Source organism: Equus asinus, chromosome 21, assembly GCF_041296235.1.
Source record: "Equus asinus isolate D_3611 breed Donkey chromosome 21, EquAss-T2T_v2, whole genome shotgun sequence".
NCBI classification, from domain to species: domain Eukaryota; kingdom Metazoa; phylum Chordata; class Mammalia; order Perissodactyla; family Equidae; genus Equus; species Equus asinus.
The window spans coordinates 51,447,847-51,466,858 of NC_091810.1; the positions used below are offsets into that span (position 1 = coordinate 51,447,847).

General features: G+C 38.1%; 1 protein-coding gene across 9 annotated transcripts in view; it reads left to right on the top strand.

The window, feature by feature from the left end:
- Positions 1-19,012, top strand: part of SETD2 (SET domain containing 2, histone lysine methyltransferase) — a 118,405-nt gene that overhangs the window by 81,664 nt on the left and 17,729 nt on the right. For 6 of the 9 annotated variants that reach the window (XR_011496455.1, XR_011496456.1, XR_011496457.1 and 3 more), the window contains 6 exons: positions 4,368-4,416; positions 7,322-7,505; positions 9,809-10,478; positions 13,578-13,712; positions 15,198-15,337; positions 18,594-18,705. Coding sequence is in view for 4 of the 9 variants with exons in the window: in XM_014828819.3 (XP_014684305.3) it covers positions 4,368-4,416; positions 7,322-7,505; positions 9,809-10,478; positions 13,578-13,712; positions 15,198-15,337; positions 18,594-18,705 (1,290 nt within the window). In the remaining 5 variants the exon portion in view is untranslated. Of the gene's footprint in view, positions 1-4,367; positions 4,417-7,321; positions 7,506-9,808; positions 10,479-13,577; positions 13,713-15,197; positions 15,338-18,593; positions 18,706-19,012 lie in introns of those variants that run through there. The other 3 variants (XR_006517930.2, XR_006517931.2, XM_044755288.2) reach the window with 2 other exon arrangements.

Here is a 19,012-nt window from a genome sequence, read left to right on the forward strand (position 1 = left end):
CTGTTTTCTGGGAGTCACTCAATTCTTTTTTTTCTATCATAGTTTCACTTGCCATGAATTTCTTCTTATTCTTGCTGTCTTTTTTTTTTAATAGCATCTTATTTCATGTATGTTTTTTCTTTGTGCATCATCAAACAAAAAAAGGAACATGAAAGGGAGAATGGGGATAATGCATGGAATAGAATAAAATATTTAAATATACACACACATTCACTACTCATGTATAATTAATATTCTTAGGAAAAAAAAGACACTAAAGAAGGATTTATATCTTTTTTATTCTTCCACTGTCATTTTTTAGGACTTCAGGATGGAGTTGGAATAAACACGTGTGTTCAGTCTACCATGTTTGTATTTTCCACCTCTTTCTTTTTGTGTACAACTCTTGGTCATCCTTCAAGACAATTCAAATGTCTATTTCAGGATGCTTTTCCCAATTTTTCCTAAGGCCCAAACCAGTTTTAGTATGAAATAGTGTATATTTAGTTTCTCTTTTTCCTCAGTGCTGATGAGGTAACAGTAGAAGCGGTTACGAGTGTGTGCTTTGGACAGACACAGATCTAGGCTTGGATCCTAGGTCCAGTATGTAACTCGCTGTGTCACTGTATGACCTTGGGATAGTTACTTAACTTCTCTGAGCCTGTTTTGTGTGTAATGTAGATATAGCATAATACCCCTCTTAGCGATGTAAAAGCACGTGAGAAGGCAGTTAAAGGACATGGCACACAGAAGGGTCAGCCATGATTTTCGTTAGTCTGTGAGCCCCCTGGCGGCAGGTACTGTGTATCTCCAATGTCCAAGGCATAGCACATAGTTGTTACCTGAAATGCTTGTTATGTAAATGAGCAAACCAGATTTCTACAAATAGCCATCATAGAACCATGCTGTCTTTGTGTCCACAAATTAAAAAATCTCCACACACATTTAGATACTTTTAAAAAGGAATGTTGGATGCATTGGTGTTGCATGAGCTTATCAATGATTCAGTGTTTATCAAACAATTTCTGAAGATTGATTTTGAGCCTTTGACTAAAAATTGGCCAAGGATAGGCTAAGTGTTGAAAAGAGTTAAAAACGTTGCAGAGGCACACTTATTAGTCTGACCCTGGAAATATGTAATTTGTGCTTATATGTGAGGCCTGTAAATAACGTTTTTTACCAGGGATGAAAGAGAATGATAGTATAGGTTTTGTGATAGAAAGCATGAGATATATGCAGTACTTTGAGTTTATTTAGCACTGTGTGGTTGATTTCTGCAAAGTAAGAGTAGAATTTCACCTGTTGGTCCATTCAACAAGTAACTGAGTCTTGATTATGTGCCAGGCACTGTCCTTGGTGCTAGAGATACAGCAAAGAATAAGACAGTCTTGGCCGTTAAGAATTACAGCTTGAGTGTATATGTGAGTTGGGAGCAGCACCTAGACAGCAAAGAAATAAAACAGAGTGATAGGTAAAGAGTATTAGGTGGAGTAGGGAACCAGATTCTTTTAGGCCCCTCTGAGAGCAGGTTTAGTCCCAGGTCTCCTGACTCACAGTTCAGTGTTCTTCCATAAAATGCCAGTCTCTTGAGTAGAGTTTTACATGAAGGGTTAACATGAATGAAACCAACTCATAAAGATTTTCTGCAACGGATCTGTGGCCTGCGGGTATGAGATTATTCCAGACTTCTATATCATGCAGGCTAACACTGTTGCTATTTAGTCACAAGACAGAATGATCTTAAGAAATGTTACAGTAATCTTCACGTGGCTACTTCCTTCTCAGTTTTCATTATTATGGGACTTTGGAAAAATTCATTTCCGTTTTCAGGGCCTCAAAGTAGATAGAGTTTCCAGCTTAAATTTTATATACAACTTTGACTACGTGAAGAAGAGGATCAAGTTAGTACCTCCAAGTGCATGGGTACATTTTGATAGAACTTGTTCCCCATAGTGTTAGGCACACACTAATAGTCAGTAGCTCTTGGTCACTAGTTAGTATTAATCATCCATTTTGTAAACATCAGAATACATTTTCTACTTAGCAGATGCTCTAAACTTTTTAATGCAATTAAGAATGTATCTTTGAGAAGCATTTTCTCTGGTACATTAACTGCCACCACAGAATGGGTCCGCAACTTGAGATCTGTGTAATAAATTACTATAAACGTTTGTAATGCCGAGACTTTTATGCAAAAGAAATTAAAAGATTAAAATTGTGTAATCCTTAGTTGACACAGACATCCCTCCATGTGTCTGTTCTAAGCATCCTTCATGAATGAACATGCTATCTTTTGGAGTGCCTAGGTTTATACAGTACCTAATGCAACAGTCATTTTCAGGCTTTTAAAAATGAGCAGAATAACTGTTTTTCCCTATTGTGTGGGTAGGTGCTGATAAGTGGCATTCTTACTTTTCCCCAAATTTGATAACCTCTCTGAGAGTCAGACAGAGGAGTCAGACAGACAGAGCTAAGAGTGTCAGCTTTGTTCTCCCTGTCTTTATCCCGCATTCGGTATTACCCACAACTAGACTCTTGACAGCTAGACAACTCCAGGCATCCCTCAGAAGAGCAGATTGGAATATATCCTTTCTACTGGCAAAAGCAGCCCAAGAGGAGAGAGAACCCAGATGGCTCTGAGCTGAGGACAGGCATGCATAGGTCTTTCTCTCAGATTCTGCCTTAGGAGCAGGAATGAATGAGGACTGTTAAGAGAAGCTAGCACTTCACCGCTTCTCAACCTTCTCTGGACATCAGAATCATCTGGGGACCTTCTAAAAAATACAGATGCCTGGGACCCATGCCCAGAGTTTTAGGTTGTTTATCTGGGACAGTATTTCTGTAAAAGTTTCCTAGGGTGATCTAATTGTGTAGCCAGAATTGAGAATCACAGCTCTAGTGGAAATCCTACATAGGAAGGAAAGGCTAGGGGGATGGAGGATACCACCTGTATTTGTGCATACATCCCCAAAATGGTATTCCTCCCCAAAATAATGCTGACTGTTAGCCATAACCTGTGTCATCTAGTACAGAAGATAAAGTGTCTTGGAGTCAGACCATCTCATAGCATCATATCCTTGGGCAGATTGCTAAACTTTTTAAGTAAATTCTCCCATTTGTAAAATGGAGGTAATAGTACTTACCTCGTAGGGTTGTTTTGAAGCTCAAATTTCAGCCATTTGAAATGCTTAGCATGATACCTGGCACACAGGATAAGTGTACGTTTTATTATAGTAATAATTATCTTTATTCAGTAATTTATCAGCATGCATGGAATATTTAAGGATTTTTTAAAAAAGTCTAAATTCATATAGATGGCCCTGTATCTGTGTAGTCCATATTTGCATTTTTAATGACAGCTGAGTATTGTATCTTGACCCTTCTTCAGTTGTGTGACATATGGGTTATTTCTCATTTTCCACAAATATTGCTAGAACCAACAATCATGTGGAAAGGGCAGTTCTTTGATTTTATTGGAGTACAATTCCTAAAAAATGGGATTACCAGACAGATATGTATGGTCAATATTATGAGATTACTCTAAAGGGAGAGTATCGTTTGTGTACCATTGAGACTGTGTGGGTTTGCCATTTGCCCACTTAACAAGCTAATTGTTAAGGAAATGTTGTGCCCTTGAGCTGCTTGATGGACCAAAAAGTGAGATTGTCAGGAAACGCAACAGGTTCTAGGCCTTAGATTCATACAAGAAAAGGTACCTCAAAGCTTAAAATCATAGTTTACATTTCTCAAGACTAATTTTGGTACAGTATTAGATGCTATTATTAGAGCAACAATGATCTAATGCTTATTTTTCCTTTTTATAAATAACAACAATAAGGAAGTAGCTATTACATTTGGTCATTAGCCAAGTTGGTTTTGCATTTATAGAAAAATACGCTGAATACCAGGAATTGTCTTTACCCATATAATTTTTCTGAAGTGTTTTTACGTAGCGAAGTTATTACTTTTTGTTCCCTTAAGTAGGGATGGCAAGTGAGATATTAGAATCATTCTTATGAATACTCTCAGTAAGGGAGCCATAGATGACTTCATTTTATATGCAGAAGACATACAGCAATTAAGATTATCAAGAAGTGTATTCCCGCCAGAAATATAAGGCACCAGTTACTTAGTCGGCTTACTTAGCTAATAAGATCATACAAGTCTGGTAGATGTTAAAATATACATATTTTTATATTTGTGCTACATGTGTTTATGGGACCAGGATCTATTCTTATATAAAGCCATATATAAGTCAAATTTTGGAGAATAATTAAATACCAGCCTGTTCCTTTCCATTTCTTGTTGCCATATGAAATCAGTCAGCTTCAAAGCAATCACTGCTTCCACTCCACACTGATAACCTTTCTTTTGTTTTTTTTTTGCAGGAGGTATATCGGATTCCAAAGAAAAGTCAAACTGAAAAGGAGAACACAAGTAGGTATTCAGAGATACTCTGTGTATATGGCTTTACAAATATTCTTTTGGAAGTACGCAGAGGTAACTGATAAGAACTTTAGCTGTTTTGTTTTTGAAACCAGACAGTATGTAATTAGGTAAATGAAGTATTTGTGTTTGGAAACTCATTTTTATTCATTCTTAGTGAATTTTAGCCAAAGGAGGTGTCCCTTTACACTACCTGGATTGTTGCTTTCCTTGAAGTCATTGCCTTTAGTAGCTTTTCTTCCATGCATTTGTTCTTCTAGAGCAGTCGTTCTTAAACTTGTACTCCTAGAGGTCTGTGTAAGTCTTTACCTGTAGATGTTTATATGCAAAATCCTTTGTGTACAATCATTTTTCTGGAGAAAATGCAAAACTTTCCTCAGATTCTCAGGGAGTCACTAACCCTCAAAAGGTTAAGAGTGATTATTACAGAACAGATAACAGGCCATGGCAGTCTGGTTTCTGGACTTTACGCCTTAGTTATGTTTCCAACATACTTCTTTAGCAATTAAAACAATGGGATCAATCATGGTGGCTGTTGTTGGTCTCTTGAGCCCCTTCAGCACTGACCCAATATAAATAGGGTAAAGGAGCCAGTGTGATCATATTTTTGGTCTTTTTCTTTATTTTTGGCATGAAGAGCTTTTTGTAATCTTAAATCTCATTGGTTAAATAATCTTCTTGGTTAAAGACCTATGAGGTGTCCTTTGCCTCATTCTTGTATCTCTTGGATATTTTTAATTCTACTGGACATCCTACTTAGGGCTGCAAAGAGTTCTTCCCGTAAGAAAGAAGGCAGGGTTGGGCAGTACTAGTTGACAAAACCAGTGGCACCACTATAGAGGCCATTATCATCAGAGGCCAGTTTCTCTGTGCCTACTGAGTTGAAATTATGAGCAAGCTAGGCAAAGTTTAAATACCTGTGAGGATTCCCCTCAGTATTTTGCAATATCTGGTCCCATGTGGCCATCTGAGAGAGGCAGGGCGTAGTCTATAAGAGACTGCTGTAATCTTTTCAGGAAGGAGACTTTTGTGTGCCAACTTCAGTTTCTCCCTCACATATGGAACATCCCCCCTGCTATAGCTCAGTCTCAGGATTTTAGATTAAAGAAATGCTTATAATTCAAGCCTGGTTTCTATACTCAATGTCAAGCAATTAAAAAGCTTACCACTTTTAAAATTCGTAAGAATTGTGAAATACTTCGGGAAATGTGTAGTCCAGCTTTACCCTCTTTTTATAATATGAGAAAATCAGCCTGAATAAATGAAATGACTTCTCTGCCTCACGTATTCTAAGATGCAGAGTCAGAATATGAACTGTTGGTGTGATTCCTTTTCTGATTTTACTAGGCTATAGTGAAGAAATAGCCACATTTTAAGGAAATTAACACCAGGACAAGGAACCTAGGTTTGAAGGAAGAAATAGAGTAGTCATGGGCAAATAGAGATGCAACTAGCTAATAGTACTTCACAGAAGGTTGCTATACTACTACCTTGTGAGCTGAAACAGTTGTTTTAATTGTACAGTATTTTCTACCAGCGTGTGGCATAGATGAGTTCTGTTAGCTTCTCACTAACAAATGCTCATATATGGTTGTAGATTAGTAACTATTTTGCAAATAAATGTTTTTGGCAACTAAAAGAACTGCGAGAATGGCATATACAAACCTAACCTTACTGCTAGGAAAAAACAATTGATAGCATGTTTTTCTGAGATAAGAACAAGAAAAACCAGCTAATGATTATTGAGAATCTGCTTTGTGCTATGAAAGATATGTTATAAGAAATTTTGGGGGCTGGCCCTGTGGCCGAGTGGTTAAGTTCGCAGGCTCCACTTCATTAGCTCAGCGTTTTGCTGGTTCGGATCCTGGGCGCAGACCTAGCACCACTCATCAAGCCATGCTGAGGCGGTGTCCCACATAGTAGAACTAGAAGGCCCTACAACTAGAATATACAGCTGTGTACTGGGAGGCTTTGGGGAGAAGAAGGGGCAAAAGAAAAGATTGGCAACAGATGTTAGCTCAGGGCCAATCTTTAAAAATAAAAAATAGAAATTCTCTTCTCAAGAAGAGAGCAGTCTGATTAATTGGGTAGCAGTACTAACATACATAAAGCACCAACCTGTAATACCAGTCAATTTATAGTGAAATGTTTTGTGGTAGGATTTAGACTTTTTAGGGAGATGAGAAACTAGGAGCCGTGATCAGTGAAAAGTAATACTTAGGACAGCTTTTGGGAGCAGTTGCAGTGGAGTTGGGTGAGTTAGCATGAGTGAGAATCATTCTAGATAAAGAGACTGAGTGAAGAAGCTTAGTAGTACCATCTTTCAATAGGAAGCTGGCATTCTTTCTGAAGATGAGGCTGTCTAGCTTTGATAAGTTCCTGAGTTATCTGTTATCACCTGTGTTTGAAATATTTTCCTTTTAAAATTTTAGTTCATAAAAAGTTGTCTAATCCTTTTTTCTTTAAATTAAAGAGACTTTTCCTGTTGAGGTTTTTATACTTAGCATGCCAGGCTACTCTTCTACAAACTATAAATATGCAGTTACAGGGGCAGTGAAAGGCTTTTACGTTTTGAACTCACAAGCAGACTGCCTTGCTAAAGGTAATGGGAACATCTTGCATTCATGTGTTCCACAGAACTTTGTTAGAAATGTTGAAGACTTGCACTAAGACTTTTGTGGGGAAAGGTGGAAAAGGGCATTCATGAAAGAGGCTTTCAGGAAATAGAGTGTATACACACACAAGACCTTGTGTCTCATCCAGATTCAGGACTGGGTATATGAGGGAAGAGTCCAAGGATCCATTTGTTGGATAGAAATTTTATTCCACAGTTGACATACTATCACGATGGAGAAAAATCTACCAAGTAAACTTTTTAAAAACCCTTTTCCCTTAGTAACTGAACGAGGAAGGGATGCTGTTGGCTTCAGAGATCAAACAGCTGCCCCAAAGACTCCTAACAGGTCAAGAGAGAGAGACCCAGACAAGCAAACTCAAAATAAAGAGAAAAGAAAACGAAGGGGCTCCCTCTCACCACCTTCTTCTGCCTACGAGCGGGGAACAAAAAGGCCAGATGACAGGTAAGTGGCCTGTGTGAGTTATTCTCAGAGCAAGTCAGAAAGTGCCCAAGTCATATTCTTCTGATTTTGGGTACCAAAGGCTTTTGGAATGAGTATATTCTTTTTATGAGTGAGTAGAAAACTTTACTGATAAATGTTGAGACAGTCTCTTTTGACAGTAATAATTGCTGTGAAGACTAACAGATTTTTTTTGAATGGTTGCTACTTGATAACATTTAAATGCTATTTGCGGTGTCAAAGATTTGTTCTTTAAAGAGATGTAGGGGTTGGTGCGAGATAACTCTTCCAAGATTATGGTAATTATTCCAAAGTCAGAACTTTCTTTTCTAGTGAATCTTGTGCCACACCAGTTAAAATGCTGATTGATCCCTGTGTCAGAGGTTGTCTTTATCATGCTGGTAGAAAAACAGGCCACATAAGCACCTGCTGGGGACTAGAAAACATTTATTCCAGAGAAGTTCTTGTTAAATTAAGTTTAACAAAAAATCAAGATACAGCATTTATGTACTTCAGTTGTCAGAATTTTTAATTTTGAGCTGTCTGGAAATGTAATAGTAACTCATGATGCTTTTAATTTGCGTTTCCTTAGTTACTAAATAGATTAAACATCTTGTCATATATTTGTTGGCCATTCCTGATTCCTCTTATATGAACTATCTTTTTATATGTGTTGTTCATTTATTAAATTATATCTTTTTGAGTTTTAGGAGTTCTTTATATATATTCTAAATACAATTCTGTTTTGGTGATAATTTTTGCAAGTGTTTTTCCCACTTCATGGCTTGTATTTTGACATTTTTTGTGTCTTTTGATATACGGAATTTATAAATTCTGGTGTAACTGAGTGTATCATATGTACTGTATGTTTGTTTTATGGTTAGTGCTTACTCTTGTTTTAGGAAATTCTTCCCTACCCTTGAGGTGGGTGATGATACTCTTTTTTTTCTTTTTTTGCTCAGGAAGATTATCCCTGAGCTAACATCTCTTGCTAGTCTTCCTCTTTTTGCTTGAGGAAGATTCGCCCTGAGCTAACATCCGTGTGAATCTTCCTCTATTTTGTTTGTGGGTTGCTGCCACAGTATGGCTGCCAATGAGTGGTGTAGGTCTGCACCCAGGAACCGAACCTGGGCTGCCAAAGCACAGTGTGCCAAACTTAACCACTAGGCCACAGGGCCAGCCCCCCTTTAGTCATATTTTTAATAACCTCTTTTATTTCATTAAACATATTAAACATTTCTTATAGTTTATGTTGGATAATTGCAGTATCAGCAGTCTTTGTCAGTCTCTTCCTCTCATTTGTTGAGAGAGATATATATAATTTTATAATTATATAAAATATATTTTTATTTTATGCGTATATAATTTTATTTTTTAATGAACTCATGTTCCTTAGACTTTTATCTGTGGGAATCCATTGAGGCCTGAATTTAAGTGCTCTCTTCTATAGACTATTTGCATTTGTTTCTGCCAGACACCCAAGGCAGAAACCCTACTAACTCTTTAAAGGAAATTTTCAGCTTAGAGGTTTTTAGACCATATATTTTTTGTTATTTGGATAAATGTTATGCCCTTATCTGTGAAGCTGTTATTAGGTGTTTCTTTGCAGCAAAACATCTTGAAATTGGTTGTCATTTTTTTGTTTTTGCAAGCACACTTTCTCAGAAGTTTGATTCAGTGCATGGAACTTCACAAAAGAATCTTGAAGCCCTTAATTCTCTTCTTGTGAACATTAGAGCTGGTGGTTTCTTGTGGGCCTGCTGGGGATACTAGTCAAAACTATCACAGAGTATTATGCTTAGCAGTAAGATGTTATACTAGGTATTGCAAGAGAAGAGTATGTGAATCTACCTTCCCATGCTTTTGTGTTTGCATGCTCATCTTTCACTTAACTGTCCTTTGTTGATATTTGTTATAAATGTGTGTGGTCAGATATGCGTCAAATTCTCTAGCTTTTATTCATGTATTTTGGTTTTTGTTTTAATTTCAGAATTTGTGGTTATAGGACTGTCCCGAACTATAAAGAAGAATCTATTTAGGATGCTATATGTATCTTTAATGTGAAGTTCTAGAATCTGAGAATAAGGATAAAGTTATTATTTTCACCTAAGTGTCTATTTCCTTACGGTTCTCTCTTATCTGCAAGACTCCTTAAGTAATTCTGAGTATGATTTTTAACCACGGCCAAATTGGAGTTGGTGTGGTTAATGGTTTAGTATTGACTGACATAATATTTATTATTGCTTTGATTATGTCTATGATTTAGGAAAAAACTTTTTGTGATGCTCTTACTGTTTTCCTTCTAGATATGATACACCAACTTCTAAAAAGAAAGTACGAATTAAAGACCGCAATAAACTTTCTACAGAGGAGCGTCGGAAGTTGTTTGAGCAAGAGGTGGCTCAGCGGGAGGCTCAGAAGCAACAGCAGCAGATGCAGAACCTGGGAATGACGTCTCCACTCCCCTATGACTCTCTTGGCTACAATGCCCCTCATCACCCCTTTGCTGGCTATCCACCAGGTTATCCCATGCAGGCCTATGTGGATCCTAGCAACCCTAATGCTGGAAAGGTGCTCCTCCCCACACCCAGCATGGACCCTGTATGTTCTCCTGCTCCTTATGATCATTCTCAGCCCTTGGTGGGACATTCTACAGAACCTCTTGCTGCCCCTCCACCCGTGCCAGTGGTGCCACATGTGGCAACCCCTGTGGAAGTTTCCAGTTCACAGTATGTGGCCCAAAGTGATGGTGTGGTACACCAAGACTCCAGTGTTGCTGTCTTGCCAGTGCCAGCCCCAGGCCCAGTCCAGGGACAGAATTATGGTGTTTGGGACTCAAACCAACAGTCTGTCAGTGTACAGCAGCAGTACTCTCCTGCACAGTCTCAAGCAACCATATATTATCAAGGACAGACTTGTCCAACTGTCTATGGTGTGACATCACCCTATTCACAGACAACTCCACCAATTGTACAGGTAACTAATTGTGGGACCTCTCTTGTCTGTCTTACAGTCTATTTATGGGATGTTCAAATCTGATGCCAGGGGAAAGCCCTGCCATTGATCACTTTTATATATTGATCAGTTTTGTATGTACTAGTCATCTGTTGTTGTGTAACAAATTACACCAGGATTTAGTAGCAGCTTCAGACAACGAATAAGTAATTATCATCTCATAGTTTCGGTGGGTCAAGGATTCAGAAGCAGCTTGGCTAGGTGGTTCTGGCTCAGAGTCGTTCATGAAATTACAGTCAAGCTGTTAACTAAGGCTGTAGTCATCTGAAGGCTAGACATGGGCTGGAAGATTCACTTTCAAGATCATTCACATAGTTGTAAACTGGCCTCCATTTCTTACCACCACGTGGGCCTCTCAGTAGGGCTGCTTACAACATGCCAGCTGGCTTCCCCCAAAGCAAGTGATCAGAGAGAGAATGACTTTGGATTATTCCTCTTTTTGGCTTATATGCAGTGAATTATATTTAATTTATTCTTCTATATTCCTACAAAAGGAGAACCCTTTGTCATGATAAATGAATTAGGAGACAGCTGCCCTTTTCCTCCTCTAGACCTAGCTTATATATCATTTTTTATACCCTACAAGTTTATCATGATGAAGTTTGCCAGAGTGACTCTCGTACACTGAGCCTAAGGATATTACTATGGTAGGAATAGTAATGTTAAATTTAAAAGTTAGGAGTGTACTGATTTTATATTTAAAATTATATTTATATTAATCATTTCTTTTTTCCTGTAAAACAAAGCAATACGTTTTAAGTTGTAAAAAAAAAAAATGTCCAGGGGCCGGCCCAGTGGCGCAGTGGTTAAGTTCGCGCGTTCCACTTCTTGGTGGCCCAGCGTTTGCCAGTTCAGATCCTGGGTGCGGACATGGCACCGCTTGGCAAAAGCCATGCTGTGGTAGGCGTCCTGCATATAAAGTAGAGGAAGATGGACGTGGATGTTAGCTTAGGGCCAATCTTCCTCAGCAAAAAGAGGAGGATTGGCAGTAGTTAGCTCAGGGCTAATCTTCCTCAAAAAAAAAAAAAAAGATTGACAACAGATGTTAGCTCAGGGCCAATCTTCCTCACCAAAAAAAAAAATGTCCAAAGCATCATCCTCGTCACATTCCTATGTCTCTCCCATCACTCCTTGTCACCACTTAAAGGTGAATTATTGTGAATGGCAGAGACTCCTGGGGATGTTTCCTGCACACATTACTTAGTATTGATCAGTAATTTTTACTTCGCTTAATATTTTTGTGATGAAGTTGTATCAAAATTTTGTTCGTGGGGCTGGCCCGATGGCGCAGCAAAGTGCACATGCTCTGCTTCAGCGGCCCGGGGTTCGCTGGTTCAGATCCTGGGTGCAGATGTGGCACTGCTTGACAAGCCATGCTGTGGTAGGCGTCCCACATATAAAGCAGAGGAAGATGGGCACGGATGTTAGCTCAGGGCTGGCCTTCCTCAGCAAAAAGAGGAGGATTCGTGGCAGTTAGCTCAGGGCTAAGCTTTCTCAAAAAAAAAAAAAAAATTGTTCAAAAGGCCATGATAAAGTGTCCTGCTTTAATTCCTAAAAGCTTAACTGTGTTAACTACTTTCGTTTTTTTATAATCTCTTTGACCACATGTTTATACATTTGTGATCTTGAAGACTTGAAGATTTTTATCCTGTTTTTCTGCTTAGCATAATTCTTAACCGTTTTTCCAAATTACTCTTTTTATATGTGTGTATATGTACATTCATATGCACGTATACATATACATTTTAATGGCTATATAATTTCCCATTTGCTCATAAGGTCATTGTTTATCTGTTTTCCTGGGGTAGTCATTTAAATGAAAGTTCTTCTTCATAATTATAAATAACACTGCTCTGAACCTTCTTATACGTAGGTTTTTTTTTTTTTACCTTTCATGTTTGGCTTAAAATGAATATTATAGTGCTTAATAAGGCTAGTAAGAAAATGAGAATATTTTAGGGATCTTAAACAAAATTCCTAGCTCCCCACTTCGCCTCCTATGACTTGCCATATTCTGTCTCAGACCAAGCCGTTAGTTTTGAGTTTTTCCCTGAGGATATGTATCACAGATATAAGAAAAATGATCTACTTTTGTCCCACTCCTATTCCTGAAGTATGTTCTTAACCTGGGTGTCAGAGTCTGAGCAACAACAATGGAAGACGTCCATTAAAGACTCCTCTGTAGAGAGCTCACTAGTCATATGGTTACTCATATAAAATAGAATCTGTTTTTTCCATCTCAGTGAGCAAAAGGTTTCTCTAGAGTTTAGTCATAGCCTTAAGACTCAAGCATCACAATTTTACTTGCTTCTAGTCTTCCAGCTTGTTCCTACTATTCCAGGGTAGGTTTAAGTCCTAGCCGTGATACTTAGTTTTTATGTAACACCAGGTGTGGGAGATCCCCGACTCTGATGGGGGTCAGGGCTAAATGAGATAATATATGTGAAAGGGCTTTCTGCTTCATCAAGCACTGTATAAATGAGTGTGTGGTAAGAATTTTAGATACACTGAATTCTGCTGTCTTTCTTGAAAGGAGTTGTATTATAGAAGACTACAAAAAAGCTAAAAAAATAGTTTAAAATTTGATCACCTTCCTTACTTCCTCTACTGTGAGTCACTCCTTTTGACCTTTTCCAGTCAGAACAACCTGTTAATTATTAGGAATTGATAGTAAAAAGGCTTTCTGAAAAGAGCAGCAGGAGCCATTTCTTGGATATCCCAGCAGTAGCACTTCAGTTGTTACTCCACTCTCATTGGAAGCTAAACAATTGGACGACTTTCGTGAGCCACTCCCTCCCCCCAAAAAAGAAGTTTTCTGTTTTTTTATGATAGAATTGAATCTAAGTAAGTAAATGACTAGAGAATTATTCAAAAAAAGAAGCTTTGGTGTTTGAAACAAAAGAGTGTTTTATACGTTTGTATCCAAACATTCATACTAAAAGTAAAAAAAATAATAATTTGATGTATCTTCCAATAAGATTATGCCAATTTAGAAGTTGATTATTACTTTATTAGAGCCAGAAAAGCATAAATTATGAATTTCTTCATTTTATCTTTTAGAGTTATGCCCAACCAAGTCTTCAGTACATCCAGGGACAACAGATTTTCACAGCTCACCCACAGGGAGTGGTGGTACAGCCAGCTGCAGCCGTAACTACAATAGTTGCACCAGGGCAGCCTCAGCCCTTACAGCCAGTAAGAAATATTTTGGTTCATAACCAAATCTTGATGAAGATTTGAAATCTTGATGAAGTGTTGTTATTGAATGAAATGGGATATATAGGAGGTTGGCACTGGAAGTGACTGAGAAACTAAACAGGAAAATAACATGATCAGATTAGCAGTGTAGAAGACTCACAGTTCCAGAGAAGGCTCTTAACGGCACTCTGGCGAGCGATGGTGGCTTAGAAAGGTGGGACAGTTAGTGGAGATAGAGTAAAATCACTGCATGGGAAACACTTGGGAATGAGACGGTGTTCACTTACAGTAGCTATTTGAGGGCTTGCTATGAGTTGGGCCTTTCAAGGCATTTTGAATACAAATGTAAGATTCCATTCCTATCCTTAGAAGCTGACATTCCATTAAGAGAGTTAAGGATCACATGAATAATAGTAAAAGTAGTCAGAGTTTAGTGTCATAAAGCAGTGATGCTCAAAAACCCGTTTGCTTAAAAGTGGCCACATTTTTCTGAGCCTTGGGTCGCAGGTTCTTCTTTAACTGCTCAAGCAAAGGTGAAGCTGGAAAAAGTATTCTTTTTTACCTGGCTTACATAGAATGAACAATTAAGGGTATATATATCCTTACAGTGATTATCTTATTGTCTGCTAGAGCTGCTGTAACGACATACCACAGACTGAGTGGCTTAAACAACAGAAATTTATTTTCTCACAGTTCTGGAGGCTAGAAGTCGGCAGGTTTGGTGTCTCCTGAGGCCTGTTCTTGGCTTGCAGATGGCTGCCTTCTCACTGTTCTTCACATGGCGTTTTTGTGCACATGTTCCCTGATGTCTCTTCCTCTTCTTGTAAGGACACCAGTCGTATTAGATTAGGGCGCCACCCTTATGACCTCATGTAATCTTAATCACCTCTTTAAAGGCCATATCTACAAATATGGTCATTGGGGTTTAGGGCTTCAGTATATGAATTTTGGGGAAACACGTTTCAGTCTATAACAGTGATTATGAGATTTTTTTTATGTGTTTCAAAATGTGGCCTTAAATTTTTTTAAATATAAATATGAGGTTCCAAACATACAGAAAAGTAAAGAAAAATATATAATGGATAAATGTTAACATTCTGTCATATCTGCTTTTCAAAAAAAAAAAAAGAGAGATGGATCTACAGCCCATTCAGCTGATCAGTATCCTGAAGTTGTTATGTGCCATTTAGCATTGGTTATTTTTAAGGTTGAAAAATACTGCTGAGTTGCTGAATATTTTGAAATATGATGTCTTGGATGGTGAACTGGGAGCCAGCTGTCAGTGTTCTGAAAGCTCCCTAAAGCTCTTTAGATGTACTGTTTCTGAGCCTTTCCCAGATTGTACCTTTGCTTTATCTTTTTTTAAAAGAAGAGATTGATGTATGTTTTTACATATTGCTTATGTAGACTACTTTCATCTTTTTCAGCTAGATTAAGAGATGGCCCTGATTAAGAACTTGTGTGTGTGTTGTTTCTTTTTAGGCTGAAATGGTTGTGACAAATAATCTCTTGGATCTGCCACCCCCCTCTCCTCCCAAACCAAAAACTATTGTCTTACCTCCCAACTGGAAGACAGCCCGAGATCCAGAAGGGAAGATTTATTACTACCATGTGATCACAAGGTAAGAAGGGCTGTGTGAGCATCCCCAAATCAGCTTTCACTTGGTCAAAGAAGCTGCCATTATAAGGGGAGTTTTATGGTTATAGATAGACTTGTTATCATTTGCTGTTCACTGTGCTTGAGGGCTGTTGGATTTCCAAAATCACATCTTAAATGTTTCATCATACTTTAGACTTTGGTCCTTTTTAGGTGTGTTTTGGTGTATTTTTAATCTATAAGACTTTCCTGAGGAAAACTAAGGAGTTTTTAAAAAATGTAATGACTTCATCTAACATTGTAGATATCAGGGGCCATGGGCAAACCTTTTCTATAAAAGGCCAGATAATAAATATTTTAGGCTCTGTTGGCCAAACAGTCTCTGTCATTATTACTCAATTTTGCCATCGTCGTGCAAGCAGCCATAGGTAGTACATAAATGAACAGGCATGTCTGTATTCCAGTAAAACTTTATTTATAAAAGCAGGCAGTGGCAGGGCTAGCCCAGTGGCCAAGCAGTTAAGTTCATGTGCTCCACTTCGTCAGCCTAAGGTTCACTGGTTCAGATCCTAGGCACAGACCTACGTACTGCTCATCAAGCCATGCTGTAGCAGGCCTCCCACATATAAAGTAGAGGAAGGTGGGCACGGATGTTGGCTCAGAGCCAATCTTCCTCAGCAAAAAGAGAGGGATTGGTGGCTGATATTAAGCTCAGGGTTAATCTTCCTCAAAAAAATCCAAAGGGGCTGGCCCCATGGCTGAGTGGTTAAGTTCGTGTGCTCCACTTTGGCGGCCCAGGGTTTTGCCATTTCGGATCCTGGGTGCGAACATGGTGCTGCTCATCAAGCCATGCTGAGGTGGCATCCCACATGCCACAACTAGAAGGACCCACAACTAAAAATACACAACTTTGTACTGGGGGGCTTTGGGGAGAAAAAGAAAAAAAGAAAATATTTTTAAAAAACCCAAAAAACAAAAACCAGGCAGTAGCCCAAATTTGGTCCATGAGCCATAGTTTGATGACTCCTGCTATATACAAAAAACCCAGTTTATCTTTTTATTCGAAATTTTAAAAAATATATCTTTTAGATAGCTTTAGTGAATGTAAATGTGCTTTCTGTGTGTGTGTATGTGTCTGTGTGTCCTCATCAGTATATGATCTTGTGTGAGTTCTTAGGGTACATGTTTTGTAATCTGCTTTATTTACCAATCTGTTTATTAAACTTTATCAGTTAATACAGAACCACATTTTTTTTAATGCTTACTTATACTTTGTTGCGGGGGTCAGCAAATTATGCCTATGGGCTACTTGTTTTTCCCAATAAAGGGAACACAGCCACACCATATACTTAAGAATTGTCTATGACTTTCACACTACAATGGCAGAGTAGAGTAGTTGCAACAGAGACCATGTGGCCCACAAGGTCAAAGATATTTACTCTCTGATCCTTTATAGGAAAAAGTTTACCAACCCCTGCTCTCTTGTATGGTTATACCAAATTTTAATTAACCTACCCTTATTGATGGATTTTCATTATTGTATATATAACTCTAACCCTGGGCATCCTTACAGACACTAATCTTAGTACCTTCTTCAGGTAGATTCTTAGAAGCGAATTCTTAGAAGTTGGTCAAAGAAGAGATATATGTTTTAAATTGATAAATATTGTCAGCTTATCATTAAAAAAATTGTTTGTACTAATTTAGACTCCCACAAGTGCCTTTTTTCTTCACGTAGATTCTCTTAATCTTGTAAGTCTAATAGGTGAGAAGCCTTACTTTCATTTCTAATTATTTTATTGTTGAGATGGAACGTCTTCATTAGATTATTAGCTATTTTTGTCTTTTATGAGTTGCTTGTTTGGACATCTACCCAATTTCTGTCAGCATTGTTAGGTCTCTTTATCAAGGGTATTGCAAATGTTTTTGTTTGTAATGTCTTATGACATAAAGAAGTTTAAAAATTTCATACAATCAAATATGTTCCCTTTATGCTTTCTGCTTAGAAAGACTTTCCTTACTCCCATAAAAATACCTGTGAAACGAACCCTCATTATGTTGCTGACTTGAGAACGTAGTGATTTTAAAAACCGGTGTCTGCAAGTTTTACCAGACCTTTGTTTTTTCAATACCAAAGCAAACTTCTTAATATACTATCACTTTTCCAAAAACTTAAAAAAATGTGTTTATTTATATGTATACCTTTTCCAACTTTTTTCTAGGTTTTCCTTAGCTAGCACCTAAGAGCATCATACTTCTCTCTCTCTTCATTTTCCATAATAAAACCCACAGCTGCTTGTGATTCTTTGATTACAGTAGAAATCTTGAGCTCATTTTTTAATTAGTTCCATTTGTCAGAGGTAAGCCTATTTTCACAATCATCTGCCAAACTGATTTACATTGAGTACCTTTAATGTTGCTGATTAAAGATTGATGTGGTAGAAAAGCAGATGACTGTAATGGCAGGATTGACCTGCAAGATAGAGTGCCAGCTTCTCTGAGGCTTTTGACATTTTAAGTGATTCCCCTCTTGCATTTCCTGTGACAGCTGACTTCAAACTTCTGAACATGAATTTCCTTACTTCCAGTTGTTACCTCACCAATCTAGCTTTTTTAAAAAAAACCTTTAACTGCTTATTTTCAAAACATCTGTAAACATGCAGTGAATTAACATGGTTGAACCCTTCTTTTTGGAGTCAGTTGAGAGTACTTTTACCAGAAGGCACAAGTTTTTAACCTGTACATCTTTTCCATGCTGTCAGTCATTAAACAAAAAGGGTGCAACTACAAATAAGAAGGTGCCTAAAGCAAAGAATGATTTTCTCACATGGTCAAGCATTGTGAGGAGAGTGTTGTGATTTATTTTCTTTTGCTATGAGTATATGGTAGGTATTGTACTTTCAATCATTATTGATCTCTTCACCTGCAGAGGTGTGACGTAAGGCAGGCACCTATTCCGTGTACTCTTTAGGCTTTGTTGAATCCTATTTTCAGGACGTTAACAGCCAGGTGAGAGATAGACAAAGTGTGGTTTTACTGCTCTTTGACGCCAGCAAGTGTTGCCACGTCATTGGCTACAGAAATACAGTGGGCTAATGTATGTCTCTGGGATAGAATCATTGCTGCTGGGAAGATATCAAAAGAATGTCTCTATCTTATGGAGCTGACTTGTTCTATGTCTCATTGCATGTTGTATTTTATGTATGTATGAGCAGAGATACCTATGCCAGAGTTCTTTGTTTTCTGGCCATGATAGCATGGCTGTTCTTACCTTCTTCTAGGCAGACTCAGTGGGATCCTCCTACTTGGGAAAGCCCAGGAGATGATGCCAGCCTTGAGCATGAAGCTGAGATGGACCTGGGAACCCCAACATATGATGAAAACCCCATGAAGGTGAGTGTGGCTTACACATGTGTTTCCTGATCATTTGGGAATCTGTGGCCTGTCATATTGTAGGGCCAGTAGCCACATAGTCTTGGGATTCCATTTTTCCTTATTGTTCTGGAGAGTTACACGTAATAAATGTTGGGAGGTTGGGGGAAGTAGGACATCCAAACAATACAGAAGTATGATATGTAGAACAAAAAATAAAAGCTCTTACTTTCTATTCAGCTGCTCTCCTTTCATCATACTTTCCTCTCTGGAGATAAATACTGTTAATCTTTTAGTGCAGGGGTTCTCAACCAGGAGCAGTTTTGCT